General features: G+C 44.3%; 1 protein-coding gene across 1 annotated transcript in view; it reads left to right on the top strand.

Moving 5' to 3' along the window:
- Positions 1 to 23,969, top strand: part of MAP1B (microtubule associated protein 1B) — an 82,967-nt gene that overhangs the window by 5,620 nt on the left and 53,378 nt on the right. The window contains exon 2 of the mRNA XM_077898119.1: positions 2,465 to 2,566. Coding sequence (XP_077754245.1) covers positions 2,465 to 2,566 — 102 coding nt within the window. The remainder of the gene's footprint in view (positions 1 to 2,464; positions 2,567 to 23,969) is intronic.

Consider the following 23,969-nt stretch of genomic DNA (forward strand, 5'->3'; position numbering starts at 1 on the left):
AAGCTTCAGAGGGCTTATGGCTGGCTTCCTGTTAGGCACGGAGGGAAGATATATAAACCTACTAAATGCAGTAGAAGCCTTCATTGAGAAATACTATTTCTCTTTGCTAGTATTACCCAGTAGAAGGTACAATGTAATCACAAAATTGTCATTTCTAAAATTGATATAGAAAGTGGCCTCGTTCCCAAGTTTTCCTTTCCAACTAAAATAACCAGTGAGTCCTTTGTGACCTTGATTTTATAAGTGGTAGTAGTGAGGTAGGCATTGTTAAGACATAATTTGGCTGGAAATTGCCCCCTTGGAAAGAGAACCCTAGATTTTTAGTGTCGTTGGCAGTATGAAACTGAGAAATATTATTTCTATCGGCCGTTTACTAGTATAATTTAAAAATTAATTTCCAAATGAGCTTTTCTGTTTTGTTCTTTCTCCCCCTTGCTAACTCACAAATCATACAGCCAGGAGTTTTTGAAATATAAAGCAAACGTTTAATTGCATGTGTCATGACAAGTTAATTGAAGCCAAGGAGAAAATGGTAAACAACAGTGTAAGAGCAAGTCTCCGTATAACCCTAGATGAAGTCATTCAAATGATGTAGCAATTTGGACATAGCGAAGAACAAAGGCAGAAGAACCCTATGAATTTAATTTAAATACATATGTCTCATTATTAACTTAGTGACCCAACGTGACAAGCCCGGAGACAAAGTGGAGCTCAGACCTGGAGCACAGAGAAACCAGTTAACAATTACCAATTAAGCGGCTCAGACAGGAGCTTGACGGTTTTTTCATGCTGGCCTCGCATATAGCGTATACGTCGAAGTAAAATATTCTAATGAATTCAGACCTCTCAACCTGTCAAGCCTTCTGTGGAACAAAAAGAACCCATTTATCATTTCTGCGCTAAAAAGATCTGCAAAATCGCAACATGCCTTTCTTGTTAAAATTTAAATACTCCATTAGCACAAATGCAAGCTGAGGCTGTTGATGTTTCCAGGGAGACCCATAATATTCCCCCTTAGGATTTAGCCTCTCTTTAGGGCCGTTAACTCTTCCACACCTGAAATCTTCCTGTGCATTGTGCGATCAATTCTCTGCCTCTCCTGGGTGGACGTGCACCTGTTTGAAAATACTCCTCGCAGTCCAAGGGTGTTTGGTGTATAATCTGAAGAGTCTAGATAGATGTGCAGTCAAGTGAGTTTCCAGAATCTCTGTGTCGTACTTTTGTGCGTATAGACGACACACACACGTAGAAGCACACGCACACCCACACCGTATCTTGTTTCTTTGCAAGATAAGAAGACCGAACAAGATATAAATGGGGGGTAAATACAGACAGGCGTTCAGGATTTATGGGTGTGTTTAAATAATGTGCTGCCATTTATACTCCCGAGTCTGTGGGAGCGACTATGGAGCCACAAAGCTGGTGAGATGACCCGGGGCGTGTGTGGAGATGGCTCCTCGGCTGTTTTGCCGAGTTTCAAGGCCCGGCTCCTAGGAGCCAGGCAGTAAACGGCTGCTGTTGCAGAGGTTCTTCCTGGCAACTGAGGATGCTCCGTGCAAGGGTGCGGTCATGGGTCCTACCGATGGCTCCCCCAGAAGCTACCTATTTGGAAAAGTATAAAAATCCATAGAAAACAAACACATTGCAGAGTGTTGTGGTTTCTCAGTTCTCCCTGGCTTGCTCCCCAGTTCTTCTTCGATGTCCTCTGGGTTCCCTCTGGCCACCCCCCTTTGGAAGGACAGGGGCGGGGGGACCGAGGCAGGGCATCCGAGCTCCTTCTGCCCCAGCCTCGGGCCTGGTGAGCGGAAGGCAGTTCATGGCCACTGACTCTGTACGATTTTTTTAAAGCTGTTGCCACACTCGGTGCCTCCCGGTAAGAACACTGAGCACCGCTGGCGCGCGCGATCAAAAAGAACATCTGCAAGGCTGATCAGATAAAGGGGGGGTGGGGGCAGAGAGGCTGCGACTTTAGGGCTGAGGTCCAGTCTTCTCGTGCAGGTGGCGCAGCGGGGCGCCCGACAGCTGGCCGCTGAGCCGCCCGGGTCCCAAGGCGTAGAGACCAAGGCCCGCAGGTGCCTCGGCGCCCCCGTCGGGAGCGGCCCCGCCAGCGCTGCTCGGGACAGCCGGGCCTGTGTGATGGCCTGTCCACCTGGAACCTGACCGCCTCCTGTCCTTCCCGCTCCCTCCATGGAGAAAAGCCTGTCATTTCCCCAGTAGCCGCTTTCCTTGCGCTCCCAGAAAAGCCGCATGTGCGTCTTACGAGGGCAGAGGCCTGGTCCCCCTGCTCATCCCCTGTGTCGCGGCCTGCGGCGGGGACCTCCTAGCCCTCCCCCTCCGCGGGCTCATCACTTGAGAAGTCTGCACATCCTCCCCGAAAGCCTGAGAAATGTCACGGCGACGTTGGCCAAACCGCTCCGAAATGACTAACTGGACCGCTGTCCCTTCTCTTCCTGCCCCTCCCTAGGAATCCGATCATGGGACACCAACCTGATTGAGTGCAACCTGGACCAAGAACTGAAACTTTTTGTGTCTCGACACTCCGCCAGATTCTCTCCTGAAGTCCCAGGTGAGGCCTTGCTCTCCGTGTAGGTCCCCTAAGAGCCCGTGGCCTGCAGAGCCTTGTCCCCCCCTCCCCCCGGGGTCACCAAGAGGAATTTCCTTTTATTGCCAAAAACTTCTTTGTAGTTGTGCTTATCGGTGAGGTTGGCCCGAAGCAGCATTTCACGAAAGTCGATTGTAATTTATCTCCGCGTGGGTTATCTGTTTCGTGGATTCTTAGTGAAAAGTTTTAAAGGTCTGGGGGACAGTGTTCCCCGCCCCCCCATCTCACTGTACTCTCTGGCTTCCAGCGACTGTAGGCTATTTAAATATTAATTTTATTCAAATAAAGCTATGAATACAAATTGGGTGCCCTCCACCCCGAACACCACAACCTCCTACCCTCCCTAGAGAGAGGAAACGTCTCCATTTACCTACTCCATCCTTTTTCGCCATCGCATGACCACCCACTTTTCTCGGTGTGGGTAAAAGAGCCTGACATTGCAAATTGCTATTAAAATAGCCTTTCTTTCAGAGGTGGAAAAGAATACTGCAGAGTAAAGGTAAGGACACAAAACTTGTTACCTGGGGAAATGCTAGGCCTGAGGGTGTAGCAAGACTGTACTGGGCCTGGTCCACGTTGCCTTCCTTGTGCGAGCTGGGGCGGGTGGTTCTCCCTCTTGGTCACCTCTGAGGATTATGAGCAGAGGGGCTCGCCCATAAAGACTCCAGACCTGTGTTTCTCCAAAGCTCTGCCTTTGATCTGCCATGGACAGCTGTATTGCATTTTATTTCTTGCATATCACTGACATTTTATGTGAAATGGAGAAACATTCTTTCCTGTCTACCTGGTTCTGTTATATGATTGTGACTTTATTGGCATTGGTATCAAACCAGGAGGGGGAGGGTGGTCAGCCTTTTTTATTTTTTTTGATTGATTCCATCCTGTCCCATTGGCCTTATACATACTGAGATTTGAAACTGCTTATGGACGGTCGTCGCTTCACAGATCACGCTTGGCCACAGCACTGTGCCCCCGAGACCATCCTCGTTCCTCGTTCTTCTCTTCGGGTTTGTTATGACAGTGAAATCCCACACGTTTCAGTTGTCCAAATGAATTGTTGCTTTCAAGCACGGAATTGAGTAAATGTGCTAAGGAACACAGAGCAGGAACTGGTTCCGTAAAAGTTTAACTTGCTGCAAAGCCCTGTGAAAAGTCAGCTTTTAAGTAACTTTGAGGAAAAAAAGAGAGATCCAGAGGCTGTCAGCACACGATTTGCTGAAGTAAAGGTACAGTATATGATTGTGCCGGGGTTATTTGTTGTATCTGTATGTCCTGCACGTCTCCGTGACTTTTAAAACCATCTCGCAAAAATAAAAACAAGGGAAGTACCCTTTTCCAACACTTGTGCAAAAGGCAAGTTTTTATCCTCTCTCTGAGGCTTGTTCTGACTTTCTTACCAAGACTGTTTGTAAAGCTACTTTTTTTTTTTTTTTTTGGTATACAAATCGTGATTCCTCTTGTGTTCATTCATCCTTGCGCTGGTGTTGCGGAATGACAGCTGTGTATTGCAAAATGAAAGGCTGCAGGGACTGCTGAAGACTTTACCGTTTTTGGGCCAAAAGACCTGAGATGACTGTTGTGGACCAGGGAGGTTGGGTGCCCCACCCAGCACGTTAGCCCGGTGTACTGCGTGCTCCCTCCTTTTTCTGCTCTCCCTGTGGTGAGGGTTGGCTTCCCACCTAGCTGGATCCGTGCAGTGCTAGATGCTACATCTGGACATGCGGCAGCCGTCCCGTTCCTGGTGATGGCACGAAGGGGGTGGTGGTGGTAGGAGCTTCCCTTTGAAGCCTACGAGTGCACTGCGTAGGCCTGGGCCTCCCTGCTGAGGCCTGAGCGTGGAGAATAGGCCCCCTGGGAGGATTGCCCCTGTGGGGAGCGTCCAGCGTGGCATGCAGGTTTCTAACCAAGGCTACCATAGATGAGGGAAGCACATGTCAGATTCAGTTGCAGGTAAGTACATGTGTTTTAGAGAGAAGTTTTGTTAGAGGACATGATGCAGCATGGCGGTGAGTGGACATCATGGGATGGTCACTGGCGTAGACCCGAGGAAGCTGTTCGTTCGCTTTTCCTGAACAAACTGGGAAAGGTTTTAGGGGAAATTCAAAATCTGTTTCTGAGTGAGTCCCAGTCTAGTGGTCTCTTCCGCACTCCCCGAAATTCTGTAGGAAGTAATGCGTGCACTTCCAGCCCCCTCAAGTGGAGCCGGCTGAACCTCTGCCTTCAGACATTCAGGATTGCGAGTTAGCCTAGAGGCAGGGGGACGAGGCGCAGGATGGGTTCATTAAAAAAGTAAAGCCATTCAGTCAGTCTGTTAGAAAATACTTAAATAGCACCTCCCATGTCCCAGGCACTATGGAATGAGGGTGGGTGACCACACAGTGATGAACAAAACCAACATGGTCACTGTTTTGCCTGTGAGAGGGCATCCAGCCGTCATGAGCAGACTTGCATCAACTCCGGTGCCCTGTGTCAAGTCTACACCCTTTGTGTTCGGTTGGGTTATTTATTTATTTATTTGTTTTTAGGCTAGCAGAGTGGCAGTAAAATATTCATTGTCTTCCCTGACACAAATAGATAAGGAGCTAGGGTTGGTGTTTCATCTGCTTGACATTCATGTTATTATGCGTTTGTTGTTTTCAAGAACTGGAGATCACTTACAAAAGACGGGCGGTAGCTTCCAAGGCAGCCAAGAAAGACATCGTGCTGGTGCTGTAAGCTCATGTGTTGTCTGGTACGAGTTTACCTCTTGCATTCCCTTCTATTTATTTTTTTAAAGGTTTTATTTGTTTTATTTTATTTATTTTGTTTATTTGCAAAAGAGTGAGAGCCAGAGAAATCACAGAGGGAGAGGGAGAAGCCACTCGCCACTGAACAGGGGAGCCCTATGCAGGACTCGATCCCAGGACCCCGGGGTCATGACCCAAGCCAAGGGCAGATGCTTAACCAACTGAGCCACTCAGGTGCCCCTCTTGTATTTATTCTTAAATATAATTTTGAGATTTGATGTGGCTATTTCTTCAGAATTAAAGGCCTCATTCAAGACCCCTCTGGAAGATTTAGTCATCTTGAACAAAAATCTGCTTTGAGCAGGAATCTGGAACACAAGTGTTTTCTCCATGCAAGGTGGGGGCCATTTAGGGTGAGTGGTGAGGTAGTGGTTCCCCGAGTTCCCTGGAGCTGAGTCCTGGGATCACTAAGTGCCTCCCCCCCGACTCTGGCAGACTGTAATTTTTGGAACGATCAGTCATCTGGACCATCTTTTATAGTCTGGAACCTGTTGCAGGTTGACTTGCCTAAAGATCACTCAACAAACATCTGGTTTGTGCCCAGGGCAGGTCTGCTGCTTTGCCCCATTGTATAGAACCATTCTTGGCCCCGTCTAAACTGGGGTCCCACAAGACTCGTTACCTTGAGAGACAAGGTTAGACCCTCCACTGAGAATACTCTCCAGTCTTTCACTCAAGGAGAACCCAATACTTGAGTCTTTTCAAAATAGAGCCATCCTTTTGTTTCCTTATATTGATGAATATAAGGAATTCCACTTGATGGGGTTGATGAATCCCACTACTATCAAGGTCTTTCTTTATACGTCATAGCACGTGTTTTGTACCTTCATCACGTTGGCTGAGGATATTGTCATAAGTTTCACTACAAGGATAGAGCTGGGGTTACCTTGCGGTAGAGCATTTATTTCATTCTCTCTTATCTGCCTTTCTCCCTAATATAACTTTAGGTCTATTATCATAACAGTGGAGGAGGATATGTCCCAGGGAGGGTAGCACCCCATGTTCATCTGTGTTAGGCATCAGTTCATAACAGCAAAATAAGTACAAATCAATCCCAGGGCATGGGATGCCGGAGTGAAAATTCACTTCTGTTTTCTTTTTTCCTTCATTTGCCGCTGCTATCTGCCTATTAAAATACTTATTATGATTTGGTGAACACCCAAATCCTCCTCATCAACATACCACAATTATTAAGAGTGCGAGATCATGGAGCTAACCTACTTGAGTTTTGATCCTAGCTCTGACTTTTTTTTTTTTTGCTATAGGATCTTGGGGCAACTTAATCATTCTATGCCTTGGTTTTAGAGCCTGTAAAACAGGGACAGTTGCATCTATCTCACAGCACTTGGGTGAGGATCGAGTAAAATCTTGAAACAGTGCCTTGTCACATGGTTAAACCAGTCAACGTAGGTTAGCATTCAAAGTGGCTATTTTGCTGAGAGCCTATCTGAGTTGTGCATTTGCTGATTATTATCATCTGTGGGAAATACTGGCTTGGATGTTGGCTGGCTTCCTTTTGGCAATTTTATTAAAATTTTTATCAAAGATGTTTTTCAGAGAAACAATTGCCTGGGTATTATCAGAAGACACGTATCCTCCGGTCATGGGTAGGAGGCGGCCATGCGGTGTGACCGAATTTAGGAAGGTCCCTTGAGCATGAGAGTGAAAAGGAGGTGATGCGTTCAGGTGCTGGTATAGCAGGACCTCCAGGCGGGGCTGGAGACGGTCCGTCATGCGGTCCTGCTGGACCCAGATGCTGATGTTGGTGAGGGTGCTGCATGGGGTATCCACCCGTGGGGGACAGCTTCCCCTCCGTTCTCCTAGGTGGTTCTCTGTCTAGGCAACAAGTGGCCATAGACCTTGCCAATTTTAAGAAGCTGAGATTTCTGGTGGTTTATTTTCTTAGTGGAATCAACGGTAAGACCTTGGCTGATTTGCATTTTGCCAATGGTTTTAGAGTTTAGGATTCATCGCAATTGTAGAGATCTTCCTGCAATGTGATGGGTTTTGTAGTGTGTATGGGTGGTTCTGCTTAGGAAGCCATACCTCTCCTCTGCAGGAGACACAAACCACCGCCGAGCATCCTTAGATTTGTGCTACGTGACTGCTAAAAATATCTGGCCTCTAGATGGGTTTTTGATGGAGAATTAAAATGGAGCCCTTTGAATTTAAGTCATGCGGATCCTCTACTCCCCCTGACATCAATGAGGCAAAGTTTCACAACATTTGCCAGTAGAATGATAAGAAAATGCCAAAGTGCTCTTAGAAGAGGTCCAAGAGTATTTTTAGTTGCCCTCTCTATCAGTCTAGACTTGTCTGTTTAGTCTGTCGTGCGGAATGATAGCTTAATTGTATGTGCCTAGGATGCGTCACCTGCTCTATGACAGGGAGTAATGAGTGTGTTTTCAGCCCTGCTCCCAACCTTTAAACCAGAAAGCACACAAATGCACATTTAGTTGTGTTCGGGAGGTTGACTTGACCCTCAGAGAACCTGTGATTTCAGAGGGAAAGCAAATACGTTATCTTCGTTTTCTCTCCCTCTCTCCCTTTCTCCCTCTCTCCCTCTCCCTCTCCCTCTGGGGTTGCACATGCATAGGTACAGACGCTTGCCCACATGCCCACAGGATTCATCTTTTCTCACGGCACCATCACCCAAGGTTATGGGAGGAACCCTGGTAGGAGAGGCAAACCACAAACAGAGTCTTATTTTGTGGAAGCCACCAGGCCCCTGTTGGACATCCATTGAGGTCAATGTGTGTGCCTGGGAAGGGGACTCCCATTTTCATGCAAACCATGGGCCTCTCCCCCACTTGCCCCCTGCCCTTGGCCTCCCACCCAGCCGTGGTTGGCTGCTGGAGAATTGGTGGCCCCTCCCGCTCCACTGCTCCCATTCACATGTCCCAGCCTGAGCGCAGAGCCTGGCACTGCTTGGTCACCCCCACCTGCGGTTATTTGAAACCGTGAAAAGGTCGAACTTTCTGTGGTGAAGAATCAGAATTTTGTAGTGTATATGCAACACAAGGCGTAACTCCTGCGAGGTTTATATTTTGCTCAACTTTGAAATTTGGGGATCTGTATGTTATTTTATCCTCACACACGAGTGTGATGTTTTTTTCCCCTGGGGTAGGTGTGGCCAACAGGGAGGAATAAAATGGTGTTTCATTGCCACGTTCATGTGCCTTCATTGCCATCATTAACGATGGCTCCTTCAGACTGCCCTGGAAATACCTATTCATCTCGTTTTTTTTTTTTTTTTTAAGAGTAAAAAAAAATATTTTACTCTGCCGACCGTAATGGTTCCTAATGGGCACCGTGAAACCACTCAACAGATAGACATGGGCAGGAAGGCAGAAAAGTAGCTCCCAGGGCCCAGTAGCCATTTGGGGGAATGACAGTAACCTGGCCATTAAATCCAACCTAGTGGATTTCAGAACAGCTGTTAACATCGCCAGCCAAGGACTGCGTCTCATGTGGAATGTTGGCACTTTGGTCTTCATTTCCAGACAGCAAAGAAAGCCCCTAGGTTTTTATTTTTTTTTTTAATTTTATTTATTCATGAGAGACACACACACACACAGAGGCAGAGACACAGGCAGAGGGAGAAGCAGGCTCCATGCAGGGAGCCTGACATGGGACTCAATCCCTGGTCCCCAAGATCACACCCTGGGCTGAAGGCAGACGCTCAATCACTGAGCCCTCCCCAGGCTGCCCGCCCCTGTTTTTTTTTTTCTGGTAGAGATTTATTGTTGTCGTTTTGTTTTTCTACTTTTTAAAAAATTTATTATTATTTTTTTAAAGCAGCCGTGTCAGCAAACCACACCAAGTGACTCTAGTGCCTTTCCTTTTTTCTTGCCTGATTTTGCATGTTCTTTCTGGGGCACTTTGTTGAGCATCTATGGAAGCCATGCTGGAAATAAGGGTGGAAGACGAGGAACAAAGTATGAACTAACAGATTTTTTAAAATAAAAGGCGATAGTAATTTTTTTTTTTTTTTAGTGCTTATTATTGAGTGAGGAATTGTACAGGGATGTATGGAGGAATGAGGTATCCCACTGTTGACAGTTTACTCGGGAAAATAAGTCATTCACAGCTTTAAAAAACACTAACAAAGAGTGTTTTCTTTATTTACAAAGTGCGTGTGTGAGAGACAGACACACGGGGTGGGGGGGTGGGGCGGGAGAAAGAGAGAGAGAAGCAGATTTACTCAAATCCCTGCAGAGACAAGGGGTAAGAATGGAGATCATAACAAGCATTGCATTTTGATTGTCCAAGTGCAGATTTAGTCCTAATGACAAAGGTTACCCAGGTACCAGCACCCCCACCCCCAGCCACAACCCGGGGCTAATTAAACGCTACCCAGGCAACCATCAAGTATCCTCAAACATCATACTCCAGGGCTTACGCCTTTTGTTTTCTCTCTCTGGTCTAAGGGTAATTTCTATTGCGTGTGAAGTCAGATTTCCTTGGTCCTAGAGAAATGTGAGAAAGTAAGAAGTGCCCCTGGGGGAAGCACACTTAAAAAACGGACCACAGGCACTGCAGGAATTAGCATAAACACAAGACAAAAATTACGTTGTTTTTATAAAGCATCCCAGCCTATGTTAAAGACCTGCCTGCAGTGAGGACTGCCGAGAGGTCTGCTTACAGAAAATGCAACCAGAGGCTACAGATGATTTAAGCATAAAATTTCCTAATTAAAAATAAACACTACAAGCCTAGGGCAGGTGGTGTTTTATTGGATGTGTCTCCCCTCTCTTAGACCGCACCTCATTTTAAAGACTCCAACTGAGGCTGGCTCTAAAAATTGCCCTGCGGGGTTAATTGCCCGAGGGGCTCAGATAAAGTAGGAGCTACCCGGAGTCTGCCTTGGTCTGGAACGTTCTCTCAACCTGCCCTTTACCAGCGCTGCCTTAATCAAGCAGGTGGTCATTGGAGGCTATCCGTAGATGAGCCACAGTTGAGGATTTGGGACCAAATTCACAGATTCCTTGTTTGCATCTCACATGGAGAGTCTGGGGAAGGAACTGCTGCTCCCCAGGGGGACCCCACTTATCTAGCACACCGTGCCCCAAGGACACTGCACCGTATAGATGTTGTTCTTTGGTTCCCAAGATGTCAGTCGATGGAAATGTCTCATCTGGGGCAGCTAACTTGATAGCAGTAAAGCTGGAGACGAAATGGATTCTGTAGCCCAAGCCAACAACATTCTCTTGGTGCAGAGCTCTGCAGCCATCGGGAGCAGTTGTGTTTGGCCTTCGAAACTCTCCTGGGGTTTGATGTCCGCCCATAAAAGACCAGTGAAATGGGTGAAAACTGCTTGCTGGAACTCTTCCCTTTCTGATGTTTGTGACCAAGCATGAGAGGGGCGTGGGAAGGGAAGGGAAGGGGACAGGGAGGGATCCCTTATCATACTCTGATCCAGGGGAGAGAAGATGATCTTTTCACAGTGTATGGTATGTCTTTTTAGAAGGTGCCCTATTATGAGCCAGTCTGTCATTAAATAGTTATGTAAGTCGTTCCTGCAGTAAAGACACAGTTTGAGTGCCTGGGCCTGCAGGCCACGAGAAGATGTGTGAGTAATCCTGGCCTGAGAGGTACTTACAGTTGAACGTGGAAATAAGATAACGAACAGGAGGGAGTGTATACTATGCGTCCAGTGGGGATTTTGCAGGAGGGCCCTTCTGTACATTCTGTTTGTTCAGGTTATTTTAAAAAATACACATGCATTAAAAATATGCCCTGAAATTGTATTAACCTATACAGATTTGGGGCATACATACAACAGATCTAATGTGCTGGGTTCTCTTTGTGACCAAGGAATATTGGCTCCAAACCGAATCATTTCCTAGTACAGGGCTACATTTTAGTTAAGCCCTTTAATTCTGAAAAGATTGAATTGCCTTTTTAAGGATTCACCCCCCCACTGAAAGCATGTGAAAACAAAACTGCTCGACTCCATGTATAGGCTTGATTTCAAGTTTGTCTTCATCTTTGAGTGCTGAAAAGTTGTCCATTGGTCGACTCTGAAGACACTTGGGAGAGATGGTGAAAGGGAAAGATTTTATTTTATTTTTTTTAAAATTTATTTATTTATTTATGATAGTCACATCAGATAGAGAGAGAGAGAGGCAGAGACACAGGCAGAGGGAGAAGCAGGCTCCATGCACCGGGAGCCCGACGTGGGATTCGATCCCGGGTCTCCAGGATCGCGCCCTGGGCCAAAGGCAGGCGCTAAACTGCTGCGCCACCCAGGGTTTCCAGGGAAAGATTTTATGAAAATAAAGCTGCAGTAAGTTGTTCAGTGTCCCAAGGCTAAAACGGGCACTTTGGAGATAGAAAGTACCTGATTCCATTGTTCCTCTGGCCAGGGAAGCAGGGAAGGAACATCTGTTGTGAGCTGCTGCCCGTCTCCAGAGAGTTCTGGAAGCCTGACTCCATGTAGCAGCTTGGGCCACCCAAGACTGTTATTGCCTCTGTAGCCCCCTGAGCTGTGAGGCCTTTCTTGGTTTGCAGCATAAAGGGGTTAGACTAGGTGGGGGTATCTGGAATTCCTGCTAGCTGCTCAGTGAAATGATAGACGGTGGTGGAGAAGAAGTCCACAGTGTGAGTCTGGGAACTATGGCCCACGCACCGTAAAGTATGTAACTGCAGGTGACTGGGCCTGTTTAATGTCGTATAACTGTATGTTTCCCTAACCTCTCTGACTAGTCACCTTTACCCTCATTCTTTCCCCGGGATCTAGATTTCTGTAGAACACAATTTGGGAGAGGGTAGACTAAGTGATCTGAGTCCCTTCCAGTTTTTATGTTCTATGGTTCCTTGAAGTTTTACTAAATTGCCTCATCACTGACGTGCAGAAGAGATTTTGTCCTGTTCCCTGTTGAGCTTAAAATGGTTTTTAATCCAGGTTTTAAAATATCGATGAAAGAATTTAGTTTAGAAAATCTGTCTGTCCCATCTGCTAGGATTAATTTTAGGGGGAGGTGCACAGCTTTTTGACACTTAAGCAATTTCTCAGTGGGATTCTTGGCCTTTGGGGCTTTTCACATCTGTCTTCACCTTGGGGACACATCAAACAAGACAAAACTTAATCCTGTTTGCACAATGCCAAACACCTGCATGGCAAGTATTTCAAAAGTCAAATGCATGAGTGTTTCATCTACATAATGACAAACAGGAAATAGCTACATTTTTTTCTCCATTAAAATTAGAATTTCCACATTGATGTTTGGTACTGCATTCAGCTTTAGATGAGCTCCTTATTCACAGACCTTTGCAAGGAGGCTAAAGATTGAACCTCATGAGTTCATCTCTTGGTTGAGTGTGTTAAAAGTGCCAGGGACATCATTTGTTATGGACAATTGGCCTGCATTTTAATAAGCATGATCAGCTATGCATGTCTTGTCATGCGAACCACCAAATTAGCACAGTGTAATCTAACAAGTCACTACATGTAGAAATGAATGCCCTTGGGAGGCAAAGCTCAAACCAAATCATTACTGACAGTGTACATCTTGCATGCAGGTAATCGTTATTAGAAAGCCATGATTATACAGAAGGAGATGTGATTTTTTATGGTAATGCATCATACGATTGACTGTTGGTAACTAGTACCTTTAAGGTAATGTTTTCAATTTGTCTTATTCCTAAAATGATCATGTTTGCAAAAAAAAAAAGGTTTAATATGCCTACTAGAACCATTACTATTTTTAGAGCAAACCTTACAGCTTGTTCTAAAAACCTGAATGAAGTAAAATATGTACAACATTAATGATGTTCTCTCTATGGATGAGAAGAATGGCGGTTCGGCTCATCCAATATTCTGGTTATTAGAAGGTTGCCAATAATTCCTTGTGTTATTATTACCTTTTTGAGAATATAGAGTCCAGTAATATATTCCTTTCTGTTACATGCCCGACTCAGATTTATCTAGAATGTACTTAGAGTTCTATGCCAAATTTATATGATAGCCCCTGATGTACGTGAGCTAGAAAACCTCCCCTAGGAATATGTTACTCATTTTTCTTCCAAAATAAAGTGGTATTTTCAAAGATGGCTTTTAAAACTCATGGCACTCATCAGGCAGATATTGACGTGGTATTGAAGCTTAGCCAAGAGAGACTCACTCTCACAAAAGAATGCACTTTGCTCCCTCCATGGAACCCAACCATAGAGTAATCTAACTGAGCTTTCCTTGGATGATTGATTCAGGAAGAAAGTCCTGTGTGTCTCAGGTCCTCACGGTGAACACTAGTGGTAACTGCTCTGTGCATGTGGGGGTTTGTTGTTTAGAAGTGAGTTCTTAATCCTGAGACCTTAATGAGCAAACCATTTATATTATAGAGTTGGCCAAATGTCATGTCACTACGGATATAACTCTATAGAGAAGAACACATATCCCTGGCTGTTACACTGCTTTAGAAAAAGCAGTTCTAGCAGTTGGTTTTAGATATTGCAACAGGACCCAGAGCTGCTCTAGAGAAACAGATGATGGCAATTTTCCAGGCAGCTAAAAAAAAAAAGGCTTAGTTTGCAACACATGCATTAGCCTGATAGGTTTTACATTGTCTTTTAAGGTACAACCAGCATACCCCACTCATAAATCCCAACATTTTTCCTTCCTAGTTCCTATGCTCTTGTATATGAAAACTTAGTTTTTAAATAGATAATTGTCTTCTCCATTTCACCATCTCCCTCCTGATGAGCTAATAAACACAACACCTGACCAAGTGATGAGAGAAATGAGAAGTGACATTATTTTAAAAGGCCTGTTGCCCGTGCTTTCGGACTGCCCAGAGTAGCTGTAGATCCTAGGACCTGACGGTTTTAGGGCTAAAATTGTGTGGACGTGTGTAGGTACACGTGTAATTATATGTGTGTGTGAGGATGCTTTTGCTTTTATATTATTTCAAAACCATAATTTCATCTTAAAGAAGCGTTAGAACATCCACATTAATCTCTGTTGATGAAAAAGACATTTCATGTGGGTTCACCTCCTGTCCTTTCATTGGTTTCTCACCTGCGTCGCTCATGCCTTTCCCCCACTTCATGTCACTGATTTCCCTCCAGTTTCTCTTCTCTCTGTCTTTCCCTTTCCTCCGGTTTTCGCTCTGCATTCTCCAATGACGGTCTTCTTTTCTACACATAATGGTGGTTTGGGTTATTTTAAAGTATCTGGGGAGATAGTTGTCTGCTTTTTAAAAGGAGCATTGCATTATCTATTAGTTACACACATTGTTATTCTGTGCCTTATTTTTATTACTTTATACGCAGAACATAGACTATTTGGAGCCTTTGGAATAACATTCCAGCATATAAATATATGGGAAATAATTTGGCAAATTGACTCACTCCGAGGTCATTTAGAAATAGGATTCCATCATCAGATAGAAATCTCTGTTGCTGGAATCCTTTAACGAACAAATGAATTTTCTATGCTTGGTAAGCAGACTCATCAAAAATATAACATTAGATATTTGCCCGCGCCCCCACCAAGTTACAACTTTAAGAACTTGAAAGGATCGAAAAGAAAAACAACCAATCAAACAAAAACTTACTTTGAGTAGGTTGGAGAATGAGAAACATGGAGACCAAAGAGCTTGAATCAGGTAATCATAGGGCTAGATTTTTTCCCATCTTTCAGGACTCTACTTTCCAGAAATGACTTTCTCCCAATTGCAATTGAGTGATAAAGGGAACATAACTATCTCTTAACCATAGAACTAAGGAGGCGTGAGAACAGTGCCTGGCATAGAGCACTGGTTTAGAACTTGTATGACAACGGGTGATGAGGTGGTATGGGTGTGAGAAACTATAATTAGCTCCTTGGTTTGAAAAATAAGCTGCACCAGAAGCCTGAAAATTTGCACTGATTATTTATATTGCGAATAATTTCTTTATTATAGATTTCCTTCAAACATCGAGGTGTGGCAAAATGTTTATTTATAAGCTATCAATTACTTTCAAAGTCTTGGCAACCTAGAGGCTCTGGTTAAGAGCCAGCGTCTTGAGAAACAATAGGGTGGAGGTGGGGGTAGGAAATCCATGTTCTAATCCCTTCTGCTGCTGCTAAGTAGATTTGGGCTCTTACGGACAAATTACTTAGCACTTATGAATTTAGGTTTTATTGTCTATTTCTTTTATATTATAGTTAATGTTCCATGATAGAATATTAATGTCTAGTGAAACAAGGCCATTCAAGTATTTAAAGAGTGGTTTGTATGTCAGGTTGATAAGTGTGGCGAGTATGTAAAGCCAAGATGTGTTATTTATTTATGTGCAGTTTCTTGGAATTCTTGGGATACAGTCACGTGCTTGGCTGCACAGTGAATGGAAACACATACGCTCAGTCTATTCTTTCTACAAATGCATATTGCTTATCTTATGGGATCTGCTCTGGCATCCTATACACAAACGAAATATATCCGTGCTTCCCACCTGGTCTCGGAGGAGCTCAAGGTAGGTCAGGGGGTAGACGTCAGCTGGGTAGGCCTACACTGTGGAGCACGATCTGTGGTAAGCACCTGGGAAGACCTCCGGTGCTCTCTGACAATGTAAAGGAGGAAGGGCCTCTAGCAAGGGGTGGGTGAGAGAGCTGCAGAGTTGAGATTTGTGGTGGATGCGCTTCCTTTTCTATGGGAGATGTGGTACACGGTGTTCGTGGTTCCCTGCTCCTGCAGCATTCACGGCCCTGCCTAGGTTACAGTGCTAGGGTGCACAGCTGTGTCTTGAATTTCATGGAGATCAGCGTGGGGCTACGTTGGTGTATGTTGTAGGAAACAGGAGCACTTGCACCGACACGATTTAAAAATATTTCTTGGACGATACGAGCATTCCTGTAAAGATTCTGCCACTTTGCTCTGAGGGGAGACTGGGAGTGAGAGAGGCCTGTCTGCATGTTCGTCGGCCTTTCTAAGCCTGGGACTAATCACACCTGTGTACACTGCAAAAATCCGGATGATAGAGAAGCGAGGCAAAGTGTCTAGGTCGGAAGTCAAAGGTTGGTGCTGTGACCTGGTTAGGGTTCCCGGGTCCCTCTGGACCACACCTTACGCACGTGGTCCTCGAGGTTCCGAACCTGTCCTGTGGCGCGTCCCCTGTGCCTGCTTCAGCGGCGCCGGGTGACTGTCAGGGCACTGTCAGGCCAGCCCTCTGAACTGATGTTTCCTTTATCCAGCCCATTTCTAAGTGGCTTCTCATGTCATCACATCTCTGCTGTTTGTCATTGACCTTCTGGTTTAAGTGTCTCTTCCTCCTCCTCCGTGGCAGTTGGTATCTCTCGTCCTATCTCTCGTCCTACGGAGGACATATCTAACACCTCTACTTTTGCATATAAAATGACTTCTGCTGTGCCGTGTAGGATGTGACTGAAGCAGATGGCCCATGTATTGGATGAAACCAGTGCCCCTTAATGGGAAAACAAAAATAAAACCTGCCTTTTCTGTAAGTCTGACATGGAGCAGACTTTCTTCCCTTTGCAGGGGTTATTGTGGAGGTGGTAAAAATCCAGTTGCAGACAGATTAACTTTCTCAGTTGGTGGCTCCCTCCCAGATCTTGGCTACTCTCCTGACTCTGAGATTAAAATATATTGTAAAGAAATGTTGAGATACAAGTTGTTTTTTTTGTGAATTTTTTTTTCCCAAAGTGGCCTGAACTCTCAGTCTGCAGACTCCACTGTTTGTCAAGTAGCCAAGCTCTTTTCCATTTATCCTTTGCGTTGCTTCTGTCTCTGTACGTCTTGAGCTCAACTTTAAGAATATGTGTAGTTCCTATGCTAGAACTTGTCTTCATACTCATCCTGCGTCTCATCATTTTCTCTTTGATCTTTGCCCCACATTTGCCCTGTACGTCGCTGTCCGTGTTCTGCAGTGGCCGTTCTACTCCCCATGTCCTTGGCTGCAGATTTAAATCCTACAGGTGCATTTTGTTTTTCCTGCAATCCTTTTGTTGATGCCACTGGCTTCTTTTTAAACGTCTGCCTGTGAATCAGCTCAGTCTATGTTGGTTCTCTGTCCTTTTGGAGAGATGGTGTCTACCATTTTCTGTAGACACCAAGTATCATTTTTGAAAAATTTGATTGTGTTCCCTATAGAACCATCTCTTGATTCTAAGAGGATTTTCCATGAAGCCACAAGATGATGCTCATTTTTTTCTCGTGGTGTGAAATCTTTTCAGAGATTTTTTTCTATTTGTGTTCTCCTTGTTCTACAGGGAGAGGTCTGCCCGGAGTCAGCATTTGCCAACGGAGAGGCTTGTGGGGGCCCCGTGCGATTGTCACTGCCCACTTGGGCCCTGACGGCTTCAGGCTTCCATGCCTAAGGCCTGTGCATCTGACTGGGGGCACATCCCCAGCCTGTGCCCTGTGGTCCGGCAGGCACTAGTTTGCTGTGGCCACTGAGAGCTTCTGTGTTTGACAGAGAACGAGAGGGCCCCCTGGGGCTCCCCCGTACAGAGGAGATGCGGGGAGGATGGCACCGGCCTGTGGCCCTCCCGGGCCTCCCTCTGCCTCTGTTTACCGGCGCCACGGGGCTCAGATGGTGCCGTGGGGGCAGGTTCTGTGTAGGGTCAGGCTCCGCCGGGTCCCCCAGGATGGGGGGGGGCAGCTGTCCTGTCGAAGGGGCTTGGGAAGGGGGTCCAGCGGCGCGGCAGGTGAAGCCTGGGCCCGGCCTCCCGCTCGTTCTTGGCCCCTGTCCCCTCTGTGAGCCTAGAGCCAGGCGACCGCGACACCTGGGTGGCGCTCCTGGGAAGTGTCGCGGCGCCTCCGGCCCAGCGGGTGCTGGCAGCCTTAGCTGGAGAGGTGCGTCCCAGGGGACACCTCTGTGTTTTAGGTCGCCATGGCCAGTTTCTCTGGTTTTGTGTGTTTTCATGAATATTTCAGAAATTCACAAATCTGGGTAAGCGTAGATTCGGCTCCTCCTTCTCCCAGCGCATTAGCCCACCGGCCTTCCTAATTCCAACCCAAAGTCATATATTTTTTTTAAAGATTTTATTTATTTATTCACAAGACCCAGAGAGAGGCAGAGACCCAGGCAGGGGGAGAAGCAGGCTCCCTGCGGGGAGCCCAATGCGGGACTCGATCCTGGGACCCTGGGGTCACGCCTTGGGCCCAAGGCAGACACTCAGCCGCTGAGCCACCCAGGCATCCCTAAAATAGTAATTAAGTGATATGATCTTTGTTTGTAAAAGTCTGTAATGCTTGCAGAATGTAGTATCATCTTGACATCTTGAAAACCCTTCCAACTTATATTTTTAAGAGAGAATTACAGGTCATTTCTCCAAAACAAATTCTCCCGTCCGCTTGATGGGTTCCATGGGCAACAACATACCACATTTACTCTAAATAATGTGCAGATATTTTGTACTATACACGAATAGTTTACCAAATATGCTGTCTTTTTAAAAACAGATTTGTAGATAAAAGTGCTTAATAAAAAAAAAGGGGGGGGGGAGAAAATCTTTGTCAGTGATTGATGCTATTAACCTGCTATTCAAGGAAATGAATAAGAAACGTTAGCCAAGTGGGAAAAGCTGATTCATCTTGATGTAATGTTCAAATGACCAGTAACATTCGGGACTCTATAAAATCTACAGTAGTATTCAACTGTGATTTGTTCGGACTTTTGGTCTCTTTATCACGTTATTAGTTCTCTGTACTTGAAGTTCCCTAGAGCTAAATATTTCCATTTCTCTTTATCTAATAAGGACTTTAGATATTTCAAGTTTATATAAATCCCTCTATGGAATTGTAGAAAATCCCTTCCTGCCACCTCTCACTTCTGCTCAAAGAAGTGCCGCGTTGATTCTTGTCACCATATGAAAACCTGATGAATTACAGCTTTGTTTTTTCCTTTGGTTTCTGCATGTTTGTGAGCGAAAGTTTTACGTGTTTACACATTTACCCTACAGTTTGACTTGGTTGAATGCAAAACATGCAATTTTATTTGAATGGTCCCTTGGAGACCCAACGTTTGCATCAGAAAATTGAGGCTGAATCCATGGCCAAGGTAGCCCTTTGATTCCTGATTCTGTTGTATTGTCTCAGCAAGACTCCACCACTGCATTTAGAGGGTCCCATTGTATCCCAGAAAGGGCCCAGTGGGGAGGGCTTGCCCATACCCACAGCCACATCCCTTATCCTGCATATTAAGCCTGTGATTACAGCAGACATTGCATTTGTCTCCGGCTTCTGTGGAATGATGTCATTGCATGCATGTCAAACAGGGGATTAGCATGAAGAGAGAAGTCTTACTGACATTTTCATTTTCATCAAGAAGAATCTGGTTTTACTTCATTTTGTTAACTGGGACTGTTGTCTTACTTCATAGGAGAAATTTTTAAGGAGGGGAAAAAAAAGAACAGGAAAAACTTAAGAATGTAGAAGCAGACATGTACTGACTGCATAAATGGAAATGTGCTCTGTAGCACCACTCTGTCAATTAGTGAAAGAGTCTGGGACACAAAGCATGCCTGGGAAATCTGCTTCTTTTCTTACAAAAGCAGAATATCATTCTTCTCAAAGCCCTTAATGGCCTGGGCCCTGCTGCAGAAAATGTCCCTGAAAAAAGGAAAGCAAAGCCTGGCCATGGCTGGGTAGAAAGGGTTCGCAGGCGGTGGGTCCCATCGACTCTGAAATGTTTCCCTTTTTCATGATGGCATTCATCAAGTATGTTTTAAAGTTTCATTCCTTCCATCCCAGGGTAAAGCTCTTAGTTTCCTTTCTGTATGAAAAGAAAAAGAAAAATTCAGGGAAAGAGACCAGACTTAAAAGATACACTTTGAGCCCAGAGCTGAGTCCCTGAAAGAACATAATTTTTATCAGTCATTTATCAATTAAGTCCTTCAACAAAAATTAACAGAAAATCATAGACTTGAGGAACAGGAGTCATGTCTTCTTTTGGAACAGTCTATACCAATAACTGCATCAGAAAAGTTGGGTTCAAATGCCAGCCCTGGCATTTACTTAGCCATGTGCCTCTGGGCAACTGGATTGCTCTGAGTCAATGTTCAGTGTTCATCCCTACAGTGGAGTTAACTAGATAGTGCCTGCACCTAGGTTGTGCCCACTACCCACTGGTGTTTGTTTTGCATCTCCAAAAATGATTTCCTTTTAGAAAACAGGATAGTGGGGCACCTGGGTGGCATCTAACTCTTGATTTCAGCTCAGGTCATGCTCTCACAGTGGTGAGTCGGGCTCTGCACTGAACGGGGAGCCTGCTTAAGATTTTCTCTCTCTCTCTCTAATAAATAAATGTTAAGAAAACAGGATAGTTTTCTGAGGTGACCTTACTACTCCATTGGTAAAGGTGGCAACCTCCTCGTTGTGTTTGTCTCCCCCGTTTCCCTTCAGTGTTTTGCAGACCCTTGCTAGTCGAGAGTCCCTCCCTGGGGAGGGAACTGGGAGCTCCGAGACTGAGGGTACCTGGAGTAGATAGGCTCTGGAATTTCAGTCTTTTTGAACTTTGCCAAAGCATTGGAAGAATTCTTAAGCGTTCCCGCAGATTTTCTTGGGAGATTTTCAAACTCTTATAATGTTTCTCACTTTTCTATATTTGGACATTAGAATTTTCTTAGCATCCAGTTTCTTTGGAACAGAGTTGTCCTGTGAAGAAGTATGAATCCAATCCAAATCTGGCCCTCTTGCCAGGTGATAATTTTCCATTTAAATTGCCCTGAGGCCTTTCTATTTTCATTTTTGTTTTGCCTTGAAAGGCAGCAGCTGGTGAGCCACTTCTCTTTCCTCACCTGACTCTTCAGGTCCAGTTACCTAGCCAATTGTTGCTCATTAGAATGATATTTCATCAGGAAATGAAACTGATGAATGTAGGGGAAGGGAAGAAAAAATAAGATGGAAACAGGGAGAAAAACCTTAAGAGGCTCTTAACTATAGGGAACTAATTGAGAGTTGCTGGAAGGGAGGGGGGTGGGGACTGAGGAGGGGCAAGTTGATGGAATGAGCACTGGGTGTGATATGCAACTGATGAATCTCTAAATTCTCGCTGTGAAACTAATAATACACTATGTGTTAATTACATTGAATTTAAATAAAACATTTAAAAAACGATATTTCAGAAAAAAATTCTGACTCACCCTTGGTTTTGGGGTGTAGCACAACTGGATTTGACCACAAAAGTCTCCAGTTGGAACTCTTCAAGGTCATTGTGTTCAGTTGTCTGATGAGAAGGAAACCTGGGTAGCCTAGATGGTAGGAAAAGGGAGATAGTCTCAGTTGCTTTTCACTGGGGGACATAATCATTTTATTCCTTTTATTCCTAGTCTCTGTCAGATTCTGCCCAGATGAGACCTGGCCTAATGTTTTATTCTCTCTACTTGAGTGTTGGCCAGCCACTCCCTTCCCTTACAATTAGAGCGTGTTCTGGAATTATTTTGCCTTCTGCTCTGATTATAAACTACAAACTTGTAAATTTTGTCAACTAAATCCAAGTCAGCCTACACAAAAAAAAATCTTGTTCAGAGGTCGTTAAGATGAATGACTAACATATGAATCTTTTTTTTGGATAAGGACAATATACAGTTTATTTTATAAAAATACATGAACTCAGTTTTTGAGTGTTTTTACATTTGGTCCTTACAAGCTGTAGAGAGATCCAGATTTTTGCATCTTTTTTTACCCAGCGGACTGAGCGCCTTCATTGTTAGGGAAGGCTATGGTTATGGCTCACCAAATCAGTGGGCTTCTTGGAGTGATTGACGTTTTTGTTTATATCCGAACTCTCAAGGGCTGAGTAATGAGTCACGGTACCAAAAGTCAGTCCAGTTCATTTATCAGGACGGCTTTTTACAAGGCGGCTCTTCCATTTGTCTTCCTGGGGATGTCAGACCATTTGGTGATAGATCCTGTAGCTTGGCTGTTGACCTCCGTGGATATGAGTGAAATCAGTGACCTCTTGGCCTTGTTGCTGTACTTAGTTGATCATCTTGACAGCCTCTTTCTGCAGAACCTTTGAGTGGATAGCGTTCTCTAGATCAGTTGACTGGGGCATACATGCAGCAAATGTGTTCCATAGCTGTTACTTTCTGTAAGCCACACATTAAACCATATTTTCCAGTTGAATTACATGCAGACCTTCTGAACTTTAACTGGTAAGACCCATCTTCATCCCAGATTAAGTAGCAGCAGCTTTCCTAATGTGTCTGGCTGAATCAAGTCTGTGTTGATTTTAAATGATCTACAACCAGAACGTATCAGCGTGTAGGAGTAGCTCTGGTTTGAAGAGGCATCTTTCTAAAAAATGCCTTTTGTAGAAATAAATAATAAGGCTGCCTCTCTCCATTCATCTAACTCTAAAACTTGGGTTTTCAATGATTTTAATTCCTTCAAATAAGGCACATATACCTGTGTCCAGAAATGGCTTTGAAATGACGCAGAGCTAAACTTTGCTTTCTCTTAATAGTGTCTAAGATGCCTTAATTGTCCATTTAAATGAAGTAACCTTAAAAAAATTTAAATATGAACAAAGATTCTTAGTCATAAGATCCACGTGTATGAAATATCATAAATGACTTCAATTAACCATTCATCTTTTGTTCCCAACACTTTACTATAAATCCGCATGGAAAAAGTATTAACTCTGCATCCCATCTTGGAAATATGAAGCATTAGTCCATTTTGTTTAGTTTTGTTACCAGCAGGTGGCATGAGTTATTGCTATGCTAGTGACGGTATAAAAACGAATGCGTCTCGTCACTTTAAATTTTGTATATTTAAAATTGATTCCCAAAGTTTTCACCCCAGTTAAAAGTCTAATATCTTTATTATATAAAGAGCTCTTGCAAATAAATAAGTAAAACCTTGTCATTTCAGTAGAGGCATGGGTACAGACATGAACATTCGATTTACACGCACATGTGCATGCACGTGCACACACACTGGAGGAAGGAAGGGGGTTTGGGAGAGATAGAGATAAAAATGACGAATTAGCCAAAACATAAATAATATTCTAACCATAAATTAAGAAATACAAATGAACAGAACAAGATACAAATTTTTTACCTAGAAGTTTCAAGGCTTTGAAAGATGATACCAGTCATTATTGGCAGGGGAAAGAAGATAGGTACCTTCATATTCTGCTATTTGGATTTAAGCAGCCTTTCTGGAATGGACTTTTTCCATCTATAGAATCTCAATACTGCTCACACATGGACACAGTAATTCCCTGTTGGGAATTTATTCTATACAAAGAAGCGGAGATACTCACAAAAAAACTGTATAAAAAGATGCTTACTGCCACATTATTTGTATCTATGAAAAAGTGGGAAAAAATCTAACATTTTCAGTAATAATGAATGGTGTAATGAGTAGAAATTCATCAGTAGGATGTAATATTTGGCCACATTATAAAGGATATATTTAAAGAATCTTTACTGATGTGTAATATTGAGTGGAAAAGGCAGGATATGTGAAATAACGTAATCCCACTTGGGTTCCAAGGGAATTTTTGCATTCTGATCAACTAGATGCACCCACATTTTAATATGGGTTACCCCTGAGGAGTAGGTCAACAAGTTGTTTTAATCTTCTTCCTTTTTCTTATTTATTTATTTTTTTTACACTTTGCACAGG

The sequence above is a fragment of the Canis aureus genome, chromosome 5 (assembly GCF_053574225.1).
Source record: "Canis aureus isolate CA01 chromosome 5, VMU_Caureus_v.1.0, whole genome shotgun sequence".
Taxonomy (NCBI): domain Eukaryota; kingdom Metazoa; phylum Chordata; class Mammalia; order Carnivora; family Canidae; genus Canis; species Canis aureus.